This window comes from Sarcophilus harrisii, chromosome 2, assembly GCF_902635505.1.
Source record: "Sarcophilus harrisii chromosome 2, mSarHar1.11, whole genome shotgun sequence".
Classification (NCBI taxonomy): domain Eukaryota; kingdom Metazoa; phylum Chordata; class Mammalia; order Dasyuromorphia; family Dasyuridae; genus Sarcophilus; species Sarcophilus harrisii.
In genome coordinates, this window is record NC_045427.1 from 268,739,267 (window position 1) to 268,761,421 (window position 22,155).

General features: G+C 32.4%; 1 protein-coding gene across 5 annotated transcripts in view; it reads right to left on the reverse strand.

Moving 5' to 3' along the window:
- The window catches only part of NPAS3 (neuronal PAS domain protein 3), a 1,088,682-nt gene that overhangs the window by 758,550 nt on the left and 307,977 nt on the right, over window positions 1–22,155 (reverse strand). For 4 of the 5 annotated variants that reach the window (XM_031949272.1, XM_031949275.1, XM_031949274.1 and 1 more), the window contains 2 exons: window positions 15,108–15,352; window positions 14,942–14,992 (listed from right to left, as the gene is read on the reverse strand). In XM_031949272.1, coding sequence (XP_031805132.1) covers window positions 14,942–14,992; window positions 15,108–15,352 — 296 coding nt within the window. The remainder of the gene's footprint in view (window positions 1–14,941; window positions 14,993–15,107; window positions 15,353–22,155) is intronic. The other variant, XM_031949273.1, reaches the window with a different exon arrangement.

Below are 22,155 nucleotides of genomic sequence, written 5' to 3' on the forward strand. Positions count from 1 at the left end.
GCTAAACAAAGGCACTTGGTGGCACAGTGGATAGACAATTGAACCTGAAGCCAAAAAGAACTGTGTTAAAATTCTGTTAGATAGTATGTAACCTTGGGCAAATACATTAAAATTCTTCCAGCATTGGTTTCCTTATTTATAAAATGAATACTATCACCTTTTTTAAAAATTATCTTGTTATAGAAATGCTGATTTCATTCCACAAATTAAAAATAAAATAAAATGTAAAGATAACTTTAATCCAAGCAATGATTGATCAAGGTAACAACAACAACAACAATAATAATAGCACCTACCTACTAAGAATGTTTTGAAGAAAAAATGAAACAATATTTGTAAAGCAGTGTATAAAATTTTTTTAACTCCATATAAAGGGTATTATTAAATTTAACAGTTGTATAGAGAAGGCAATTATAGTTTATAACATTAGCACATTCTTCTTTCTAAAGGTAATATAAATGATTAAATGGATTCAATCTGGTACTCAAATATACATGATCAAATGGTAGAACTAAAATGAGACAAAGATTCAGAGATCTTCTTTCATCATATACCACAACAGTATTTCTAAATGTGTGCCTCTCATACTTCCAAATGGATTCAGGGTCTAGTAGAAACCAGTGAATCTCGGTTACATCTATCTTCCCACTGAAGATGTGAGAATAGGGACTAGATCTGATCTCATTTTTTCATATTTATATATACTCTCTATATACAAATTCCAGAAACATCATTTGGATATAAAATCATATTATGATAAATGGAGTAAGAGGAACATAGAATTCTGAGATTATCAAGTCTGGACCTTTCATTTTAAAGGTGAGGAAACCGAGACCTACAAAAGGGGAAGTTCAGTGCTCAAGGTCACAGAAGTAAATAATAACAGAGTTGAGTACTTGAACCTGAAGGTCTTCTGACTTCAAATGGTGTCTTTTTGTTGGTCTAGAAGAAGTTTCTGGGACAGTGTATACAAGAGTGTTGGGCCAGGAGTCAGGAAGACCTGAACGTAGAAACTTAGCTGTGTGACTCTGAGCAAGTCATTTAGCTTCTGTTTGCTTCAGCTTAGTAGTAACATCTCCCCCCAAAGCTGTTGTGAGACTCACATGAGATCTTATCTGTAAAAGTGCATAGTGCCCAGCACATAATAGGCACAATATAAATGCTTATTCTCTACCTCAATTAAGTACACAATAAGAGAATGAGGAGAGTTCTCTTCACCAAAATATCTTCCAAACTGAGGCTTCAAAGAGAAATCACTAATTATCGATATGGCTCTTTATAATCAACTACCTGTCTATATGCAGTCAAATCATTGATTTGCTAGAGCAAAGGTCAAAATTAACATTAAACCATAAGGAAGGACAAGGATAAGAAGACAAAACGTACAATTATTATGGACTAAACCCTACTTCCTTAAGTAAGATACTGACTCTGACAAAAAAATAGGAAATAGATAAAAGTAAAGACATTAAGACATTGACTCTGATTATGGCCACTTCTAAGAGAAGTTAAAATGATCATCACAATGAAGAGTCCAGAAGAGCCCAGAAATTATTTTATCCAGCAAATACTTGATCTCCTTGTCAGACAGAGAAATAGGACAGCCAAGGGCAAAACCAGTTTAAAGGACAAATGGAAATGTCAAAGAAGAAGATAAAGCAGCAAGGAACAACTGGACCCGATGTAATAAATATAGAAGAAATGCATGCTGGAGCTGATGCAATTTTAAAGAAAGGCAGGGCTCAGTTTTTGTACAGTAGTATGTGGAGGGCTAGATTTAGTTAGAAGAATACTGAGTTCCACTACTTAGAAAATGAATTAGATTTTTTTTAATTATTAAAGGATTTCTTTAATTTACCATTTTCCCTCATCTACTTAAAATGTATTTCAGAAAAAAAAAACCTTCTCTATTCACATATATTGCATAAAATAAGGAACTTTTCCCATTGTACAGAAAAGGATTATTCCTTTGACATGAGAGACAAATGAAAATATTTTAATTGAAAGTTATTTTTTCCATACACACTTTTTTTCAACTCTGTCAGCCTACCTTGAATACATGCAGCCATTCACTTTTAATAGGATGAGGAAATAGTTTAAAATACTTGGGGATAATTAAAATATTTTAATGACTTGTCTGTAGCAATATGGAGGGACTTAAGCTATTTTAGTACTTTACAAATCCAAATTATCAGAACAGACTATAGAGCTTTTGAGGCATCAATATAAACATGACTAAATTCTAATTTGAATTTGGCAAAAATGGTTCTAGTTTAATGAAACCTGTAATTTCATTCATTTGAATAAATTTTAAACACTTGTTGAGATATGGAAGTTTTAAATTTAAAAGCTAAAAGATAAGTTCTTTAGCATTCAAATACTAGCTATGTGACTCCTAAACAAGTCACCATCTGTCTCAGTTCCTTTATCTATAAAATAAGGATAACAATAACACTTACCTCCCAAGGTGGTGGGGAGAATAAAATAAGGTAATGTTTGTAAAGTGCTTTGTAAACATTGAAGTGCTAGATCAATGCATGCTATATTATTCCTCCTTCACTTCCTTCTCATCATCAATATTATCAAGGCTGCCCTTGACAATGGGCATTAATCTATAGTGATCATCTCTGTTCCATGCTGCTATTTGTAAACTATCTATAACTTTCACTGTAATTCTAACCTTAACCTTGACCCTTCTCTACTCAATGCTATGCCTTGACCACAGATGCTGAATCTATTGGATATCTCTTCTCTGATAAATTTATATTGAAAGCATATCATTGGTGATCAGTTATGCCTGAACAAAGAATGTAATTATAAAGATATTCATGAGAAGAATTTAAGGGAATAGCAAGAATGGGAATAAGAAAATGTGTTTAATAGTTTATGGGACCAGCCATGAAGTTAAACATTTTGGAAAAATGATGACTACAAGATTATTGGATCATAGATTTTTGAGAGATAGAATTGGTCCAAACTTCTCATTGTAAAGACAAGGAAATTGAAGTCAAGGGAGGTCAAGCAATATTATAGAATCATAGATTTAAATCTAAAAGACCGTTAAAGGTATACAGCCCAATCCTTAATTGTACAGATTAGGAAAGTGAGGACTAAGTAAATTAACTAATTTGTCCAAAGTCACTCAGGTAACAAATGTCAGAGTCAGGATAAGGAAATAGGGAAGCTGTATTCTATTATACATTTGCTGAGGCAAAAGGCAAGAGCTGCTATTTGGCAATCTTGCCTCTAAGGATCTGTTATCTACATCAAGTTCTTAATCAATTAATTGGTTGATTAATCTTCTAAATTTTAGTAGAGGAAATCTTCAATAGAACCAACCATGGCTGGTTCTATTGTGGTAATTATAGGTTATAACCCTAAAGACAGATCCCAAAATGGAACCATGAGTCTCTGAATTGACACTATTTCAGTGGAACTGCCTGGCTCCCATGTTTGTGAACTAAAGAAAATTAACATGTTTCTGATATTTCTTTCAGTACTTAAGCTCATTTTCAGAGAATGGACAGCTATAAATACAACTAAAACTCAGGATCATTAAGAGTTTATTTCCCCAGAATGCTAAAGGATAAGCAATATAGATCTCTGTGAGAGGATCAGCAAAATGGCACTTAGCTGCTTGGAACTAGGGAGGAGAATACCTCTAATATTTTTCAGGGGGTAAGACTAATGAAAATGGTGAATTTCATCATGTCACTTACTACCTTACCTCGTTTCAAAGCTGGCTATATTTTCTTTACAGGAAATAAAAATTTAGCAGGAGCATAAGCCAAAAGCTTAAAATGAATGATCAACGTATGATTCAAATGAATTTTTCTTTCATGCTGTTCTGCTTAAAAATAGCATCATAAATGCACATCTGCAAAGACCATGCAACCCCCCCCCCCCTTTCCTGAATTGTACAAATTATTAGAGTCGCTGACAAAAGATTGGTTTTTTTTGTTGTTGTTGTTTAGGGGTTGGTCTGGGCTCTCTCATTGGCAGGCTGCCATTCTCTGAGCAGTAGAAATGTTGCTTGCAGGAAGCCACATTGTACAGAACAGCTGTTCTGCTAAAACATTGAGTGAGCAACCCAAGAAATGACTGTCTTCATACGTGAAATAAAATTTCATTCCTTCTTTTTGTGCTCATTTAAATGAAAGAAAACTACATAAGACTCTTTCACCCCACCTTACTATGTCTCCTACTTTGGGCGTGTGAGCACACATGAGTCTCAGTTAATTTTTCTGATCTCTACTCTCCAATGACATGAAATTTGTATATTGAGGATCTTCCAGGGTAGCTACTGTCTGTTTGATATCACCTTTTATATATTAAGGCCTAGCTTTTAAAATATTGTATATTCAGTTTAATAAAATTCAACAAGCATTTTTGAATACTTACTATGTGCAAGGCAAACTGCAAAGTTTATGATATTTATAAACCCCCTCCCCCAAATGTCTTCAGAATTCTTTAACATGCTTTGAAGCAATATCTGCATTAAGCCCAAAATTTGGTTAATTTAATGAAAAATACCTGGCCATATTATTTGCTTGGAGTTAGTTGACCTGTCAATTCACACAAAATAGTCAATTTTGCAATAATGATAAAAACTGTTTTCATGAGATCTTTTCATGGTCTTATATTGGAAGCTACATCAAATACAGTGCACTGTCTCAAAACATCTATGATTTTCTGGAAGCCTCCCTTCACCAATATGAACCTGCCATTGACTTAGTACATAAAATCTAGGGATTTTCATCACACAAAGTGAGTTTAAGTTATTTTCCTAGGGTCACATACCTAATAATAATAAGAGATTGGATTTCTTAAATCTTAGCTCTGAACTCTATCCACAATAATTCTACTACAGAAAATATATTGGATAAAAAATCAAGATACAAGGCTTCTAGGTTCAATTTTACTATTAAATAACTAGCTCTGTGGATTTGAGCAAGTCCCTCAATTTCTCTGGGTTGCAATATCCTTATACAAAATGAGAAAGGCTTGGATTAGATATCTTTTAAGATCTATTTAAAGTTAGATTATTCTCTGACGCTATGCAATTACTAATCACTTTCCAAAGTCCAGCTAAAAAGCTACTTCCTTTATGAAGCCTTCCCTGATTTCCCCAGGCAAAATCTTCTCTACCTCTAAACCAACATAACTGTTTTATTATATTTCTCATTGAACTTTCACATTATACTATATAAGACAAATATATATATATATATATATATATATATATTTGTCTTAAGATTATCAACTTCATGAAGGCAAAGATTCAGTCTTATTTCTCTGTATTCTCCATTTTGTCATTGTAAATACTGGAGAAGTCTTAAAAATGAATTGAATTTTAAATGAAAATATACAAATTAATAGGACTTTGCACAGTGATTTAAAAGAGATCATGTATTAAAATGCATCAGATGGAAAGTTTTCATTTTATTCAATGTGGTCAAGGACTTCATTGGACATAAGAGTTTAAACAGACAAAAACCCATAGAGAGGTAGGTGTACACCAGACTATTTAGCTGCCCTCCCTAACTTGAAACCCCAAGTAGAGTGATAGCTGTTGTTGTTTTTTCCTCTGAAAATAAGAAAATGTTAGTAGTCCTTGATCTGTACTGAATAGTAAAAACGTTATTACCCTTTAAAGTGAATGTCTATGAATCTTTGTTGACTTCTCTGATGGCCTAACTCACATCATGAAGATTCTAACAGACTACATACTCGATGGGAATGTGAGTATACCACTGATTGAACTACTAAAGGTTTCCAGCAAAGGAACTTCTGTGACTGCTACAGGCAATGCAGGATGTGCAAAGCCATGCATCAAATATGCAAATTATACTGATGCTACTTTATCAAATGAGTAACTAGGAAGCTTCTGCTCAACAGGAGACACAAAACAAGGTAAACCTGCATGCATTCCTATATATATATATATATATATATATATATATATATATATATATATAAACACATAAAATATCCTTCCCTCTCTTTGATCTTACTGTCTAAATTAGACAGTTTAAGTTGGATGAATTTAATTTTTTGTCCTCAGCTAGAAGGATTGATAGCAACTTTGCTTTTTTGCAAAAATTTGCCTTAAAACTAGTAACTACTTATCAAATCTTAAAGAAAGGAAATATTTTAAAGCATTTATATGAAATCCTAAATATGTATTGAATCTATTTTCTTATTAATTCTGATATTAAAACATATATCCTCTCAATATCCAGACTGTAAAATCACATAAAAAGAACTCATGCTTTTATTTTGAAAAGAATATTAAGTCACTTCATTCCCAACTAAGAAATGTTGAATACTAATTCACTGTACTTGAACCAGAGTACCAGTATAATACTCTCCTCATCCTCTTAGTTGTTATTGTTTTTTCCCTACACTTATTATCAGACATTAATTTATCTGTGTATGTGTTGGTAGCCTTTAGCAGACTGCAGGAAGGACTGGTTTTCATTTCCATCATCATATGCCCAATGTAAGGCACAATGCCTAGATGGAGTATGGTATACAATGTTATTGTTGAATTGAACTGAATTAGTTTGGATAATTATGAGTTATTTATATGAAAACCCTAAACTTCCGAAGTATAGTTTTTGCCTCCCCTAACATTACCTTTTGCATAATGCATAATAAGAATAATTTCATGTTGGTAGAGAATTTTAAGGTTTCCAAATTAATGAAGGTGTTTTTATGAAGTTATATGTAAGGGGCAGTTGGGTAACACAGTGAATAGAGTGCCAAGCTTAGAGTTCAAATCTGGCTTCAGACACTTACTTATAAGATATGTTACCTTGGGCCAGTCACTTAACCTATTTACCTCAGTGTCTTCATGTGTAAAATGAGTTGGAGAAAGAAATGGCAAATTACTCCAGTATTTTTGCCAAGAAAACTTCAAGTGGGATCACAAAAAAAAAAAAATTGTACAAGACTGAAAAACAACAGACATTAATTAAATACAAATTATTAAGCAATACAAATAATATACAGATTCAATGAAAATTAATCTCAGAGGGGAATTAGCAGATATGGGGGTGAGGTGAGGTGGGCTGGAATGGGGGGAAACAAGAAAAACCTACTGTGGAGGTGGACTATGAGTTGATTTTTGAAAAAATCCAAAGAAGTCAGGAAAGCAAGGGAAACAGTTCCAGGTATGGGGAATGGGGAATGGGGAAATGGAAAATCATATGTGAGAAATAGTAAGTGGATCAGTATGGTTGAACCATATGGGGAATGCAGATAAATAAGTATGAGAAGACTGGAATGGTAGGAAGAGACTGGAATGTGAAGATCTTTCATTGTCAAACAAAGGATTTTATGTTTGTTTGTTTTTTCCTGGAGGTAATGAGTTATCGCTGGAAATTACTGAGTGGAGAGATGATAGGGTCAGGTCTGAGTTTCAAGTAAGTGGTTTTTGGCAGTTCCAAAGAGTAGTTTAAATGGGGGAGAGACTCTAGGTGGGCAGAACAATTAGAAAGCTAGCACAGTAGTCCCATGAGAAGTGATAAGGAACTGATCTAAGGTTGGGATTCTAACGCATGAATGGGGAGGTTAAATACAAGAGATTTCATTAAATAGAAACGCTAAGATGGAAAAAAAAGATCTGATATGTAGAGTGATAGTCAGGAGTTGAGGACATCCATCTTGTAATCATAGGTGACTAGAGGGATGATAGTAATGAGTCTGAGATGCCTACAGAACATCCAGTTCAATATGTTACAAAAGGAAATCCACCTAGCTTATTCTGCATATCTAAACTTTTTTAAGTGACTTGTCCAGGATCACAAAGCTAGTAAGGATCTGAAGCCAGATTTGAACTCAAGAAAATGAGACTTCCTGACTCAAGGCCTGCCTCTTTAACCAATGCATCTCCTCAGGATACAGAAGTTGAATTGAATTGAAATTGGGTTGCAATTTTTACCATGTAGGGGCTCACAATCATAGGAAAAATATTCAGTCAAAAATAGGATAAAGAAATAGCCATGGAATCAAAAAGATCTGCTTTAAAATCTGGCCTCAGGAAATTATTAGTTTGTGACCAGTTAAGTGTATGTCACAACCTTTGCTTGCCTCAGTTCCATTAGCTGAAAAATGTAAATAGACATTGCAACCAACCTCATATGGTTGTTGTGAAGATAAAATGAAATATTTTTAAATCACTTTGTAAACCTTAAAGTGTTAAAAATGTAGCTATTATTATTATCGAGATACAAGAATCATAAAAGAAGTATAAAGTGGTATCAAAATTGGAATTCAGAAATGAGAGCTATCACGTGTTCAACTTGAAAATTATGGAAGAAGGACCACTGGGATTGGGCAAAGATTTCAGTGAGTAGAAATTCCATGTGAAGAGAACAGCACAATCTAACAGCTTATTAGATTGTTTGGAAGTCAGAAGGCAACAATATATTTAGAAGTATAAGAAATGTAATTTGGTTGGAAAATAAAATATGTATTGAAGTACAGTGAAGGATAACAATTAGAATATATTTTGAGGCCAAATTAAGACAATTGTTGGTGTGCTTAATAATATTTCCATCCTTTACCACATACCCTCTTTATATTTCTCCTTTCACTTTATACTTTTGCCTTTCCTTCTTTCTCTCATTCCTTCTTTTGCTCTCATTTTATATTCTTCTTATTTGACTATGACTTGTGTCAACAAATGCTATTCATAAGCATTGCTCGGATCTGATGGTAACATCCTCAGATAAAACTGTCACTGAACTCTGCTTTTAGAGAATAGTGAGATCAGGGATTTCTTTAGATCAAAGATTAGGTTGGTAGTCATCCTCTCTGAAACAATGCTTTCATCCTAGATAGTTATAATCAGTCCCTTCCCTCTATCTAGGAAAGTATCCATCTCTTCCAGGTATTACTGGAATAAATTTAGTACCCTGAAAATTCATTTATACATATGACTAGCCTTCATACAAAAATGATTTTTTAAAGTAAAGTAGTTCACATATTCTAAATAAGTTTGCTTTGCAATCAAAACTTTTAAATAAAATTCACTGACACCAAAACTTCTGAAAGTAACAGTGAGACTTTATCAAATGCATTTGGCATTATTACCATAGTTATCATTCTCTTTTGCACAATATTGTATAGTTCCAGATCATATTTTCCATCATAATTTGTAGAGTAGGATAATGTTCTATTATTACTTTTCTTTTGGAGATGAGGAAATGGGGCTTCAAAGACATTAACTTATGTAAGTTTAAAGAGCTAGAAACTGGCAAAATCCAGGTCTTCTGATGGATGCAAAATCCCATGTTCTTCCCAATTACACCAAGCTATTTTATTACAAGGGTTTAGCAACTGTCTTCATTTTTCAGATTTTTTTTATTACTCTAATTCAATGGACATTATACTACTTTTGAAAACATCATGAAATTACCATTGATAAAGCCTGAAGTTACATGGTATTATGACAACAGGGAATAGTGATGTCTTCTGCAATCAACCTTGTCATTAATTGTTCAGGGAAAAACCCTTTAAGTCAAGTGTGAAGAATCTTGATATGGTACTATGAGCAAACTCATGCTATGTGTTCTATCATGAGACTATGTATGTAAAATAAAAGTTAGTTCTTTTAAATGAACTCTTGTCCAAAGTCCTAACACCACCCAAAAGATAGAAAAGGATAAAAACACATAATTAAAAATAATTCTTAGAATTAGACTGAGAAAATGTAATTATACGCTATTATACTTTAAATACCCTAATAAAATTGAGCACTTGTCACAAAAATAAATGGAAAAATCATTTTCTTTAAGGTCTTTGTATCCGTGATATCAGTTTATACTTGGTGCTGTTGTGAATCTTGAATGGATGTAGGTGGATCTAACTTAAGGCCAAAACAATGGAGATGATCAAACTGGCAAGCAAATATCAGAAAGAAACATATTGCAGGATGCTAAACATTTGGGCTAAATTGCCCTGAGAACAAACATGTGAATTGTTTGGAACACAAAGGCATAATCAGGGAAGGAAGAAAGGAGGGAAGGAAAAGAGGAAAGAGGGAAAGAAGGAAAGAATGAAGGAAGGAAGGAAAGAAAATACAGATGGAGGGAAGGAGGGAGAAAGAAAAGGGCACAGGGATAGGAATTTATGAATAAAATCCAGTTCTAGAACATTTCTACATCATATGGTTTTAGATCAACAATAGACACTCAAATGGAGCAACACCTAAAACTTTTTCATGATGAAAGCAAATACAAGTTGATACAGGGTAAATTATCAGGAAGGGTATTGTCTGATCTCTAGTCTGCTTATGATATGAGGTATTTTTACAAAATAACATTGGAGAACATTTGCTCATCAGTCAGAAAATCCTCTGGGATCACTGCATACTGCTGAAATAGAGATATGTTTCAAAAAATGCTCTTTCAGGTTTGGAGGACAATCATTAAAGGTTTAACCCATGAAATGACTTTGGAGTCAATATTATTTTGGGCTGCTCTCAACCCAAAACAGTTTTAAATGAATTTGTCAAACATATTTTTCTTAGGTATGATAGCAGATGCCACCTAAGGAGTGACCATGCATTACTTAAATAGTGATCTGAGTGTCTTAACTTTTTGTCATATTCACATTTTATTTAAAATACTGACTATGCTGGTTTGGGGCTTGTAAGAAACAAATTCTATTAGAAAAGATCAATCATATAGTGAAAACTAAATGCAGCCAATTAAGTCCTGTCCCAAATATGGTTCAATTTATTTCTAAATACCATGTATCTTGCAAATCCATTGATTTTTTTCTCTAAAAATTATGAATGTCATTCACATATTGTTTATATTTTAGCATTGTTAATCTAACATATGTATAATAATTCTGTGATTTTAAAACTGTAATATTTAAATGAAAATAAATATATTGTTTATATTCCTGAATTAAAAATATCTCAGATGACATGTTCGTAAAATGGACTGGTCTGCTATATTAGAAAGACAGAAAATTTATCTACTTTTGGCAAATGTCAAATCAGCAGCTATTGCTTTTAAGATTAATAAAAGATATAATGGTTTCTAGATAGCCTCTAAATAAAGATTACTATGAATGGAGAAGTGATTTACCAACAGTCACCACAATGATATTTCTTTAAAGGTTACAATCATCAGTTATTTAACTGAAACACTGCTGAGAATGCCTGGTCATTTCTTGAATAATGCATAATGTTCATTGTAGATTTGATCTGTATTATAACAATACAGATATTTCTAAAATAATGGAGGAAACTATCTGTTACCTTCAAATTGCTTAACATATCATTTCCATGAAATAATTGACTCAGGAAACATTACACACTGTCACCTAAGTGTTCCTTCTGCAAGCACAACTTGAAATAATCTATATACAATGGACATCACAAAGTAATCTCATCAGCCTTCATAGACTTTCAAGAAAAGCTGCAATGACTATAGGGAAGAGTAAAGGACCTTTCTGAAATACTAAATTAAACTGATGAATTCCTATTAGGAGTCTGGGACAAATTTATATTTAGGCTTCTAAATTTAATTATTAACATGAACAGACCACTGTATTTTAAAATAAAGTTATTTACATAGTATAGCTTATATATCATATATATTTCCAAGTGCCTTTAAATCTTATAAAGACATTTCATGGAGTGGAACAAAGTATAACATTAATCATTTTATTGTAGGACTATGAACCTTATTTTACAAGATGCTATGGGATATATGTATGTGTATGCACATACATATACAAACACATATATGTGCTTGTTTATTCATAAGAACTTTTTCAATGGTAAAAAAAAACATACCTTAATAAATGGAAGTCAGTGTCTTTTGATGTTATTTCATGAATGTTTCATTAGGATGATTATGTAAGTTTACATTTTAAAAGAACTAGTAAAATCATAAAATGTAAACATACATATTATACAGTAGAACTAGCTTATGGGAAATGTCCATATTACAACTGCCAACTTTTGACAAGAAAAATGGTGTAGAATCATTAAAACTTTAAATCACTTAGAGATTTAACTTCAATATTCTGTGCTGCATTTTTTAAACTTTTTTTTTAATCAAATTATGTGTGTATATCTACACACAGACACACACATCACATGAATTTAACATTTCAAATACTAATCATCATGTCCTCCAGTTGTCCCATCCTAACTTTTCCACTTCCATCAATAAAACTATCATCTCCACTATGGAGTAGAACATGAATGCCTTGGGGGCAAAGTTCATTTAATTTTGTGTTTTGTACACCAGTGCCTAGAACTTCGTCTATTCCATATTTTCTATCTTCTATTTAAGTCATTCTTCTTAAGTCATCTATCTCAATTCCTTTTCCTTATTGTCTAGTTTTATATAAAAAAAATTCCATATGCATTTCATAATTCTATTTCCTTTCTTTAATTTCTCTCTGGCTCTCGTGGATTCTCTTCTGGAAGACTAGATTTTTGGGGAAAATGATAGCAGCATTAAACTTTTATGTTGGTATCTAATACTCAATAACAAAAAGAAAGTATTCCACATAAATTCAAAGGATTTTGGCTATATATATATTGCCCTTTTCTATTCCAGCTCACTTTACAATGAGGCAAATAGCATTAAGTTAGTTGTCCAGGATCACAGAGCTATTAAATATCTGGGGCTGGATTTGAACTCAATTCTTCCTAAGAGGAAGTCCAGAGATATAGTCACTATGATACCTAACTGCCCTAATATATGTAAAATGCTTTATAAATTTTAATTTGTTGTTGTTGTTCAGTCACATCCAGCTGTTAGTGACTTCATCTGGAATTTTCTTGGCAAAGCTAATGTAGAAGCTTGTCATTTCCTTCTTCATTCATTTTAAAGACAAAGAAATTGAGGAAAATGCAATTAAATGACTTGCATAGGGTCACTCAACTAGTAAACATCTGAGGCCATATTTAAACTCAGGAAATGATCTTGATTCCAAAGGCCTGTGCTCTATCCACTGAGCCATTTATCTATAGTGCTAAAATAATTAATAACAACTTCAACCCAAGTTTCATAGCATTGTACCTCGAAATTAGGTGAATAAGAAAGTCAATTTGTAACATAATATGTTTGGATAAAATACAAATTCTTTGGTCTGGATTTTTAAAACCACCCCCAATGGGCCTTTGACTTCTCTTTCAAGCCTTATTTCACATTACTCTCCTTCATGAATTCTACACTCCACCTAAATTAGATTTTTGGTTCTTTATTTCATACTTTATTTCCTCCCTTGTGCATTTGTACAAACCACCCTTCTTGCCTAGAATTCATTTCTCTACCTCTTTTGCCCCTCAGAATTTTAGACAACTCAGCTTCCACCTTCTCTGTGAACTCTTCTTTGATTTACCATCTCTACCTCCTCAAATTTCTCTGTGCTATATTTATTTCTCTACATGTTTTGATTCCTAGTAGAATGGAAGTTTTATTGCTTTGCAACTATAGCAGAAGTGCTTAGTAAACTGAGGAAGCAGAGGCAGAAGAGAAAGAGAAGGAGGAAGAAGATGACAATTACATCTCTACAAATAAAGTATTCAATTCAACTACTTACTGCATTTATTGAGGTTAAGAAACTCCTAGTTTCTTCAGAAAGAATGTATACAAAGGTATGATGTTAGAGGAAATGGGAAAGTGAATTCAATATAAAAATGCTTAGATTTTAATTATCTGGGGTTCTTTTAATAAAAGTGTATATAACTAGATGATAGAAAGATAGATAGATGATAGACACTCAGACTTTGATCTTGAAAGATATCTATTCAAAGTTTTCTGTGTGAACTTAGAATTGTCTTTCCTACATTTTAGAAGAAAATAACTTGTTACCCCTTAAAATCTGGCTTTTCTTTTCTAGTAAACATAATCAAAAATACATGTTAATGTAAATATGTGAACAAATGTACACACACACATACACTCATACACATACATGTTATAATGTTTTACTTAGCTCAAAAAGCTTAGTAAATGACCATTGCTTTTTGTCCTTCCTATCAATCTCAATCCTATATAAAAGATGACAGCTCCCCACTAGTACTTTTTTCCTCTAGCCAGGAGGGCAAGTGAAAGCTGCTTCAGCTGCCAACACCAATGTTGCTCAATAGCTAGCTGTCAAGAAGCAATCAAATATATAACCAGAGACTCCCATTCATCCCTCAGAGGTGGTTACTTACAATAACCACCCAAATCCCAGTCCTTAGTCCCACTTCACCTGACTTTCATGTGTCAGGCTAAGGAAGAGAGCAGACTAGCAGCTACTACACATAGCCCTTTTGCCTAGATTTTACAATCCCTTAGGGATGCGAGCTCAATTGCCAAAACACATGTTTATAAACAAGCACATCCATATGGATATGCCCATTCACACACATCCAAAGGCTTAAAATTGCATTGCTCTGGTATCATTTGGTGCTCAAAATATGTCATGAACTATAAGAACTTAATAGCAATATTAAAATAACGCAAAAATACTACCAGGTTGAAGATTGAAGAAAGATTCAAAAATTAAATTAAAAACAATAATGAGAAATGCATCAAGAAATGGGAAGACATTTCCAGATGGTTATATATGTCAACCTTTAGGTTAACATAGTTTTAATTCATATAAATAAAGCCTTTAAATTGAAATGCAGACATTTTGTCATCCAATAAATTAATAAATCCGAAATGCCTGTTAAAACTAAGTCCTATTCTCATCTACTTGCACTTAGATTTGAGAATATTAGCTCCTCCCCATTAATAAACATTTCCATACTCTACCCATCAGAATGATTTTACATGGATTAGCATAACACAAATTAAACACAAGAAGCAAATAAATATTCATTTCTCTGAAACCTTATAAAAAGCTATAGACTACTTAGGCTGACAGTTTTTGACAATAAAATAGAAATAGAAGAAGAGGTTTATTTCACCTTCACATGGTGTCTTTCTCATGCAGACCTCAGATTTCCACATTTGTATCCCTTTAAAGGATTTGATATGCAGGAAAAGAAGAAAGGATGATGGTAAACATTTCAATAGAGAGATTCTTATAGACTACCACATTCCAGACAGAAAAAAAATTGCCCTAAATCATACCTTTTACTGAAGTATTGGGTGGAGGTCCTTCCATTCTCAAATTCCATGGAGGATCTCCCTGATTTGCAAAGTCCCTCATTTTCAGATAGCTAATTGTAAGTCGAATGATGGACGCCTTGTCAAGCTGGCTGGTGATGGCTGCAGGAAGTGGCAATAGTTTAGCCAGTTCATAAAACTCAAAATTCTCCTTTCCCCGACGGGAGCGAGCAGCATCTCGGGACTTTTCCTTTCTCAAGGCTTGTAAACTGCAACCAGATAAAAAGGAGAACAATGGTTAGTAATCCCAGAGCTATTTTTCATTCAGAAACAATTTGCATCCTGATTTTAATGTTTCTTCAATAATATCCATCAGTATCTTTTTTTCAGATGTTTAGAACATATTAAAATGAGTTTCACAAAAATATTCTATTTAAACAAGACTGTAACATTCTGTAACGTGTTAATGGTTAAGTGAATGGAAATAGTTAACACTATGTTGTTGTTTGCAAGGTTTTTACATATTCCATTTACTATTACATATACATACACATATACCCATAGTTTGTGTACGATTTGGCTGATGTTAATCAACTCTCAGCTAATTAGGAGATTGTGCCGGCTTTGACACTTCTGTTCTCAACTTAATGAATTGTTCATTGAACTGTCTTCATTAGATGCTTTCATTTAAGGAGAAAGGGGAAAGGAAAAATAGAATAGGGGAAGGAAAGATTGGCCTGGCAGGATTCAGGGAGTTGGAACTTACTCAACTTTTTACATGGCAGTACTCTATAAAAATGTTCACAGTGGAAACAAAATGTTTTCACAACTCTGTCAATTTTAAAGTATATCTCACTGTAGATGCCAAAAACGAGTTTGGCTGAACATTTATAGAATTAAGTAATTCCATAGCTGCTACAGGCAGATACTAGACTAATGGAAGTTTCTAAATACAGAATCCAATTTTGTTTTTACATAATTATTTTTAAAATTCCAAATTATCTAACTAACATTTCTCATCTGAACTAGTCATATAAAATGTTTTAGTTTTCAGGGCAACATTTTAATTTGACAATTACTTTTCCTTTGAAACTGTGCCAATTGAAGAAGCATATGTTACCTCCCCAAAAAACAAAAATACTAGGCTTGTTAAAGAACTTACTGTCCAGAGGTTGAATTGAATAGTAACACTATGTAACATATTTTTTTTACATATCAGAACTAAGTAAATAAAGTCATCAATGATTTTTAAAATCTTGCTCTTAAAATATGAATAGGTTCAACTACCATTACTAAATAGAACAGAAGAATCATTCAGTTCTTATTTTTATTCATTGTGAAACTTGGTATTAGAGCCAATATAGTTCTTTTTTTAAATCACCAAGGTTCTTTTGTCATTTTTATCCAACTACAGTGAAAGAGAGGAAAAAAGGCTTAATAATAAAAGTGAATTATAATGATGTAATATCATATTAATGTGATAATACCTATATTAAAAATAAAACTAGACGATAAATGGGATGGTTAAAGGATGCAATTTTCATTAAAAAACTAAGTCAGCCAGTATGGCGATGCACTGAATTTTGTAAGTTTTAAGAAAGCTGCCTGGAGCTTTTCTATTTCATCAGTGTAAAATAATCACTTTTTTTAATTTCTAGTTTTAATTCAAGAAATAAAATGCTTTCTCATAGGGAGGATTAGTTGTTAAAGTATTTTTAAGACTTAATTGCAAAATACCCTCCATGTTTTATAGCTTCAACTGATGTATACAAATGAATATATAGAGTCATTTGAGTATTGGTGTAAGTAAATATGCATATATGTATGTATATTTACATATATGTCCATATATACACATATATAGTCAACATTATAAAGTTCTCCTCCCAGGTCTATAGATCCAAAGAAAAGTGAAAATACGGATTAAGCAATTTGTTTAGGTAAAACTATTTTTGCCCTATCTTTATTAATAAGCTGGGGGAAAATACCCTGCTTTTGCCACAAAGCCTGTGCCAAATTTATTATGCCTGTATGGCAAAGATCAAAAGAGAAAAACTGTAAGAACTCTGATATTCAGAGAGGTTAACAGACAGATCTACTTAGCATTCTCAACAGCATCTCTTGATGCTTAGAAGGCCAATGATTTCCTTCTTAGCCCACATTTCGCTTTTTTATATTTCTATATAAATTATCTAGAATATTTACTTTTCAGAGTCATATTTTTTCCCTCTATTGTCATCACATGACCCCACTGAAGTGAGTGATCTTTTTGCCCACAATCTTAATAAAACAGGGTTTCCATGACTCCCATAGAATATAATTATGCAAGAACTATAGGATCCAGGTGACTCTCAAGATGATAGCAAGACATTTATAATAAATAATGATTAGTTTTGAGAGCAATAGCAATAAAAGATGACCAAATAGACATACAGGCTGTTGAGGTGGTAATCTAATAGCAGAAGTTGAACACAATGCCATAACTCTACAAGTAATATATTGACCACTTTTATGAAGTAAGACCTGATTTTTCAAGCAGTGTCCTATTAGGACTGAGGAATACATTAATAACTAAAAATGTCTCTACATTTGTACACTTGTCATCAGAGAAATGTGTTATCAGCTGTAGAGCACTTGAGATAAATTTTAAATTGTAGATGAGTTGTAACTGTGCCTGTTTCTGTTACTAGAAACACTGTAGCATTTTGCAACTACAATAAGTTCTTTTCTGGACTCCATCTTCTCCTCTACTAACTTCAATCCACTTGTGTCCTGAATGGCACTGAAAACTATTGCTCAATTTTAGGGAAGTAGAAAACAGCATTTAATTTATCACAGAATATCAAAAAAATCTCCCCATGAAAACTATCAGAAGAAGTCATAAATCAACTTGAAAAAAGACCTGATAAAATTCTGGTGGCTTCCATAATTGTCATGGACATAACACCTTATACTTCACTCTGTATCATCTATAGTATTCATTATGTGCTACTTATATGCATAAAATTGCCTTAAAGTACCTAAAAGTAATGCAAATTGGAAAAAGTAGAGGGAAGATCCTATACTCATCCAGAAAAAGAATTAATGAATAGAAATATATATAGAATTATTTTACATATATAGGTTTGTGTCACATACATTTTTGTCTAATGGTAGCCATCTCTAGGGTAGAGGTAGAAGAAAAAAGGAAAAGTGTTACATAACTTTATTATATATTGTAAAAGAATAGCAAATCTTACATAATAGATTTGTAGATTCATATTGCAATTACCTTTTTAAAATTCTCCTGCATTATGGAACTTCTTATTTTATTTCATAAATTAACAATAAAATAAATAAAATTTTGGGAGGATAAATCTAGGTTACACGGCATGCTATGAAATATCATTAGAGTATCATAAGACTGACTTTTGTCAAATAAGAATATAATATGTCCTGGGTTTTGAGGAGAAGACTTGATGGTGGTAGATAAATTTCAGAATTGACCATTGTGCCCAAAAACAAAACAATATGAATTTCTTAAGTACCTGCTTTGCTATGTAGCAGGCTCTGTGATAAGATAAACATGAAATAGTCCCTGCCCTCAAAAAACCCTATATCCTATTGAAATGCACTGTATTTAGTTCTCTTTTGGATTCTATTACTAAAAGAATCCAGAAGAACTTGGAGAAAATGTCATTATTTAATTTTACAATTATTTAATTCTGATCTCATAATTATTTAATCATAAACACCTCTCTCTATATATATCATGTACAGAAATACAAAGGAAACATAAAATAACTTCAGGAAGCAATGGCAGCTAAGGATATCAAAAAGTTCTCATGTAAGAATTAGGCCCCAGTTCTTGTTATTGTTGGTCTCTTACTTTGGAAGAAGATCATTGACTAGCAATATAAGGCTTATTACAATTTGTTTTTTGATATCCTTCTATTGTCACTGATGTATTCATTTGCATCTGAATTGGATTTAAGTGAGGCAGAGTTTCACTAAGTCATCAGCCTCACTTTTTCTTCCAGAATCATTGAAGTCCAGTTGCAAGATAAAAGTCAATATGACTAATGACGGCCTGAGATGATAATGTTTAAGTTAGGATTTGAAAGAATCCAGAAACTCTTGGAAACAGAAGAAAATATATAATATGCCAAGCATAGTACCAAATAAGATGATAAAAAAATCTTTAGAAAACAGTTATTTTTAAACAATAAAAGAAGAAATATCCCAAAGTCATGCCTAATTATATCACTAATTCAATTCATATACATATATATATATATATATATATATAATATGTATATACACATACATATATACTATGTCACTAATTCACAGAAACAATTAGTAACATGTTGTCATGATGACCATACTGGGCTATATCTAGACAAAAAGGAAAAAAAAGAAAAACAGCAAATAGCTAATTTCTGACATTGAGACAAGGATATAACTGATTAAGAGAGGCATAATATATGCATAGGTAAACTGATCAAAAGAAGAGTGTAAACCAACAAAGAGAAAATCCAGACAATGGAGTCTTAGAAAATTTGCAGTAGAAGAGAACATTTGACAGGACAAGTCCTGAAAGTCTTCATTGAGTAGAATGAAGCAGAATGAAACCTTCATAGATACCAAATTTGGCACTGAAAAAACCTTAGAAACAATCTAGTTCAATGCTTTCATTTAAAAGATGAGGAAATGGAAATACAGATGAGTTAAATGATTTTGCCAAGATCATAAAAGTAGTAAATGGCAAAAGAGCAATTTGAACACAGATCTATTTGTTCTAGTTCTGGTTTTAGTTAGTACTCTTCCACTCCAAGTTGCTTACTACCTTTAAGGAAGAAAAGGATTTTAATAACTAGATAACAGAAGAAAGCACATCCCGGACATGGGCAACACATGAATTAATTGACAGAGGAGAAAGTAGGAAAATGACAATGGTAGGAGATCAGGAAATAAATTGTGATAAGTTTTGTATTGCAGGTTTTAAAGTTTATATATTATCTTACATGAAATAGTTACTATGGGAATTTGAGTAGAAAGAGTCATAATAAGAACTCCAAATTAATTGAATAATTCAACTATTAGTTCAATAGTCACTTGAATAAATAATTATGATATAGAAAACAAGGGCCTATTGAATAGAAATCATTTAAGCCATTGCATTTGTACACCTAGGACCTTGCACATTGTCTGACACACAGTAGGTGCTCAATAAATAAATATTGAATGATTGTCAATAATGTGGAAGTTAGTGATATATTAAATTTGAAGCATAGGCAAAATATCAAGGTAGAGAATCTTGGCAAGGGGATTGAAATGTATGGTTATATTTGAAAGGATAAATTTAGGGCTTGAGATATGGTTTTGACAATCAACTATGTAAAAATAGAAATCAAACCCATAGGAGTGTCTGAGATCATGAAGGGAGAGAACTTACAGAGAGAAAGGGAACAGGATAGTCTCAGGGGACATCAATGCATTAATGGGTTGGATGAAGATAAATCTTCACTGGCTAGTGGAGGAGATGGAAAATTAGGGAACAGACAAGTTAGGAGGAAAATAGGAGAGAGCAGTGTTAGAAAATCAAGATAGGATAGAATATAAAGGACAAGGAGGTAGTCAATTGATGTCAGCTGATAATAATTATCTCCTTGGTTATTGAAATAATTTCTTCTGATCCTTCTGTAGAATTTTTCAATGTTTTTCTTTGTCTTTTTGATGAAACTATCTTCCTCCTGAGACTCTCCTCTTTTTGGTTTATAATTTGTTCCTTTGCCTGTAACTGATAATCTCATCTCTAAGTGTTTCTTTTTCTTTCAATCCCCTTATACTATAATCCTTTTCTCACTGACATTTTTGGGAAAAATCATTCTTCAAAAAATTTCAACTCTTACCTCTAAGAAGATGATTTCCAAGGCTACTTAACATGTTTATAGTGATTTTGTTTTCTCTGCTTAAAAAACTATTTTATATTTAGACAATCATTTTATTTACATAGCACCTTAATAGTTCTAGTCTGTTTGGCTTCCAACAAGGAATTTATCTTTTGATTTCTCCCTCCTTCAAACTTTTGTTCCATATAAAATTTATATTCTTTCTTTCTATTTTTTTCATTAACTTCCCTACTTATACATTTCATCCTTTCATCTCTGAATAACTTTTGCAATCTGTTGTACAAATGGTTACTATTTTTTTCTAGACCTTTGATTTTATTGATGTGGGCAGTTTCTGGTCAAGGGGCTGACTCTATTAATACACATCTTTAACTTATTGTTTTAAAGAGTTGCCAAGAACACTGTCCTGTCTAGCATCAGAGCCAGTATCAAAGAGAGGACTTGAATACAGATCTTCCTGACTCTAATTTCAGTTCTCTATCCACTAGTCTGTCTCTCACTATTAATATTCTCTAAATACTATTTTCATTTTATCACTCCTTCTGACTAATAAATAAAACCTAAGATGATTTCCTCTTTTATCTACAAGATCAGAACTAAACTTTCATGCCAAGTATTCAAAGCACTCTCAAATGACCTTTTTTATTTCCAGCCAAATTAATCTCTCTCTTTTCCCAAAAATGTTTCATCCTGCTTTGTTCAAGTAGGAATTTTTATTCATTTCCCTGCTATCCCTTCTGATGATAATGCCATTGTAGCAAAATCCACTCCCCCCAAAAAATACTTATAGAATTGAAGTTATTATAGTATTGCTTAGCTTAAAAGAAAAATTAACTATAATTAAGACATAGAAATGCTAATAGCTATTTTAATACTGAGTGGAAATAAATCTTCACAAAAGAAGAGCGCCTGAAGATTGCAGATCCTGGGAAGAGTAGAGTATGTTGATTTCTTTTGGGACATTAAGACCCTGGAGACAATATGGAATGGTTTAAAAAAAAAGCCTTATAGTCATTAAATAATAAAATAACTTGGAAGTCTAATCCTTCGGACAACAGACTTTGAAGGTGAATGTATTCCTATGTACAGAAGAAAAAAAAATACAAATCTCAAAACCTTAATCATGACTGCATTGAAATTTTTTAGGAAAATATGAAGCAAAATGCTCCCAAATTATC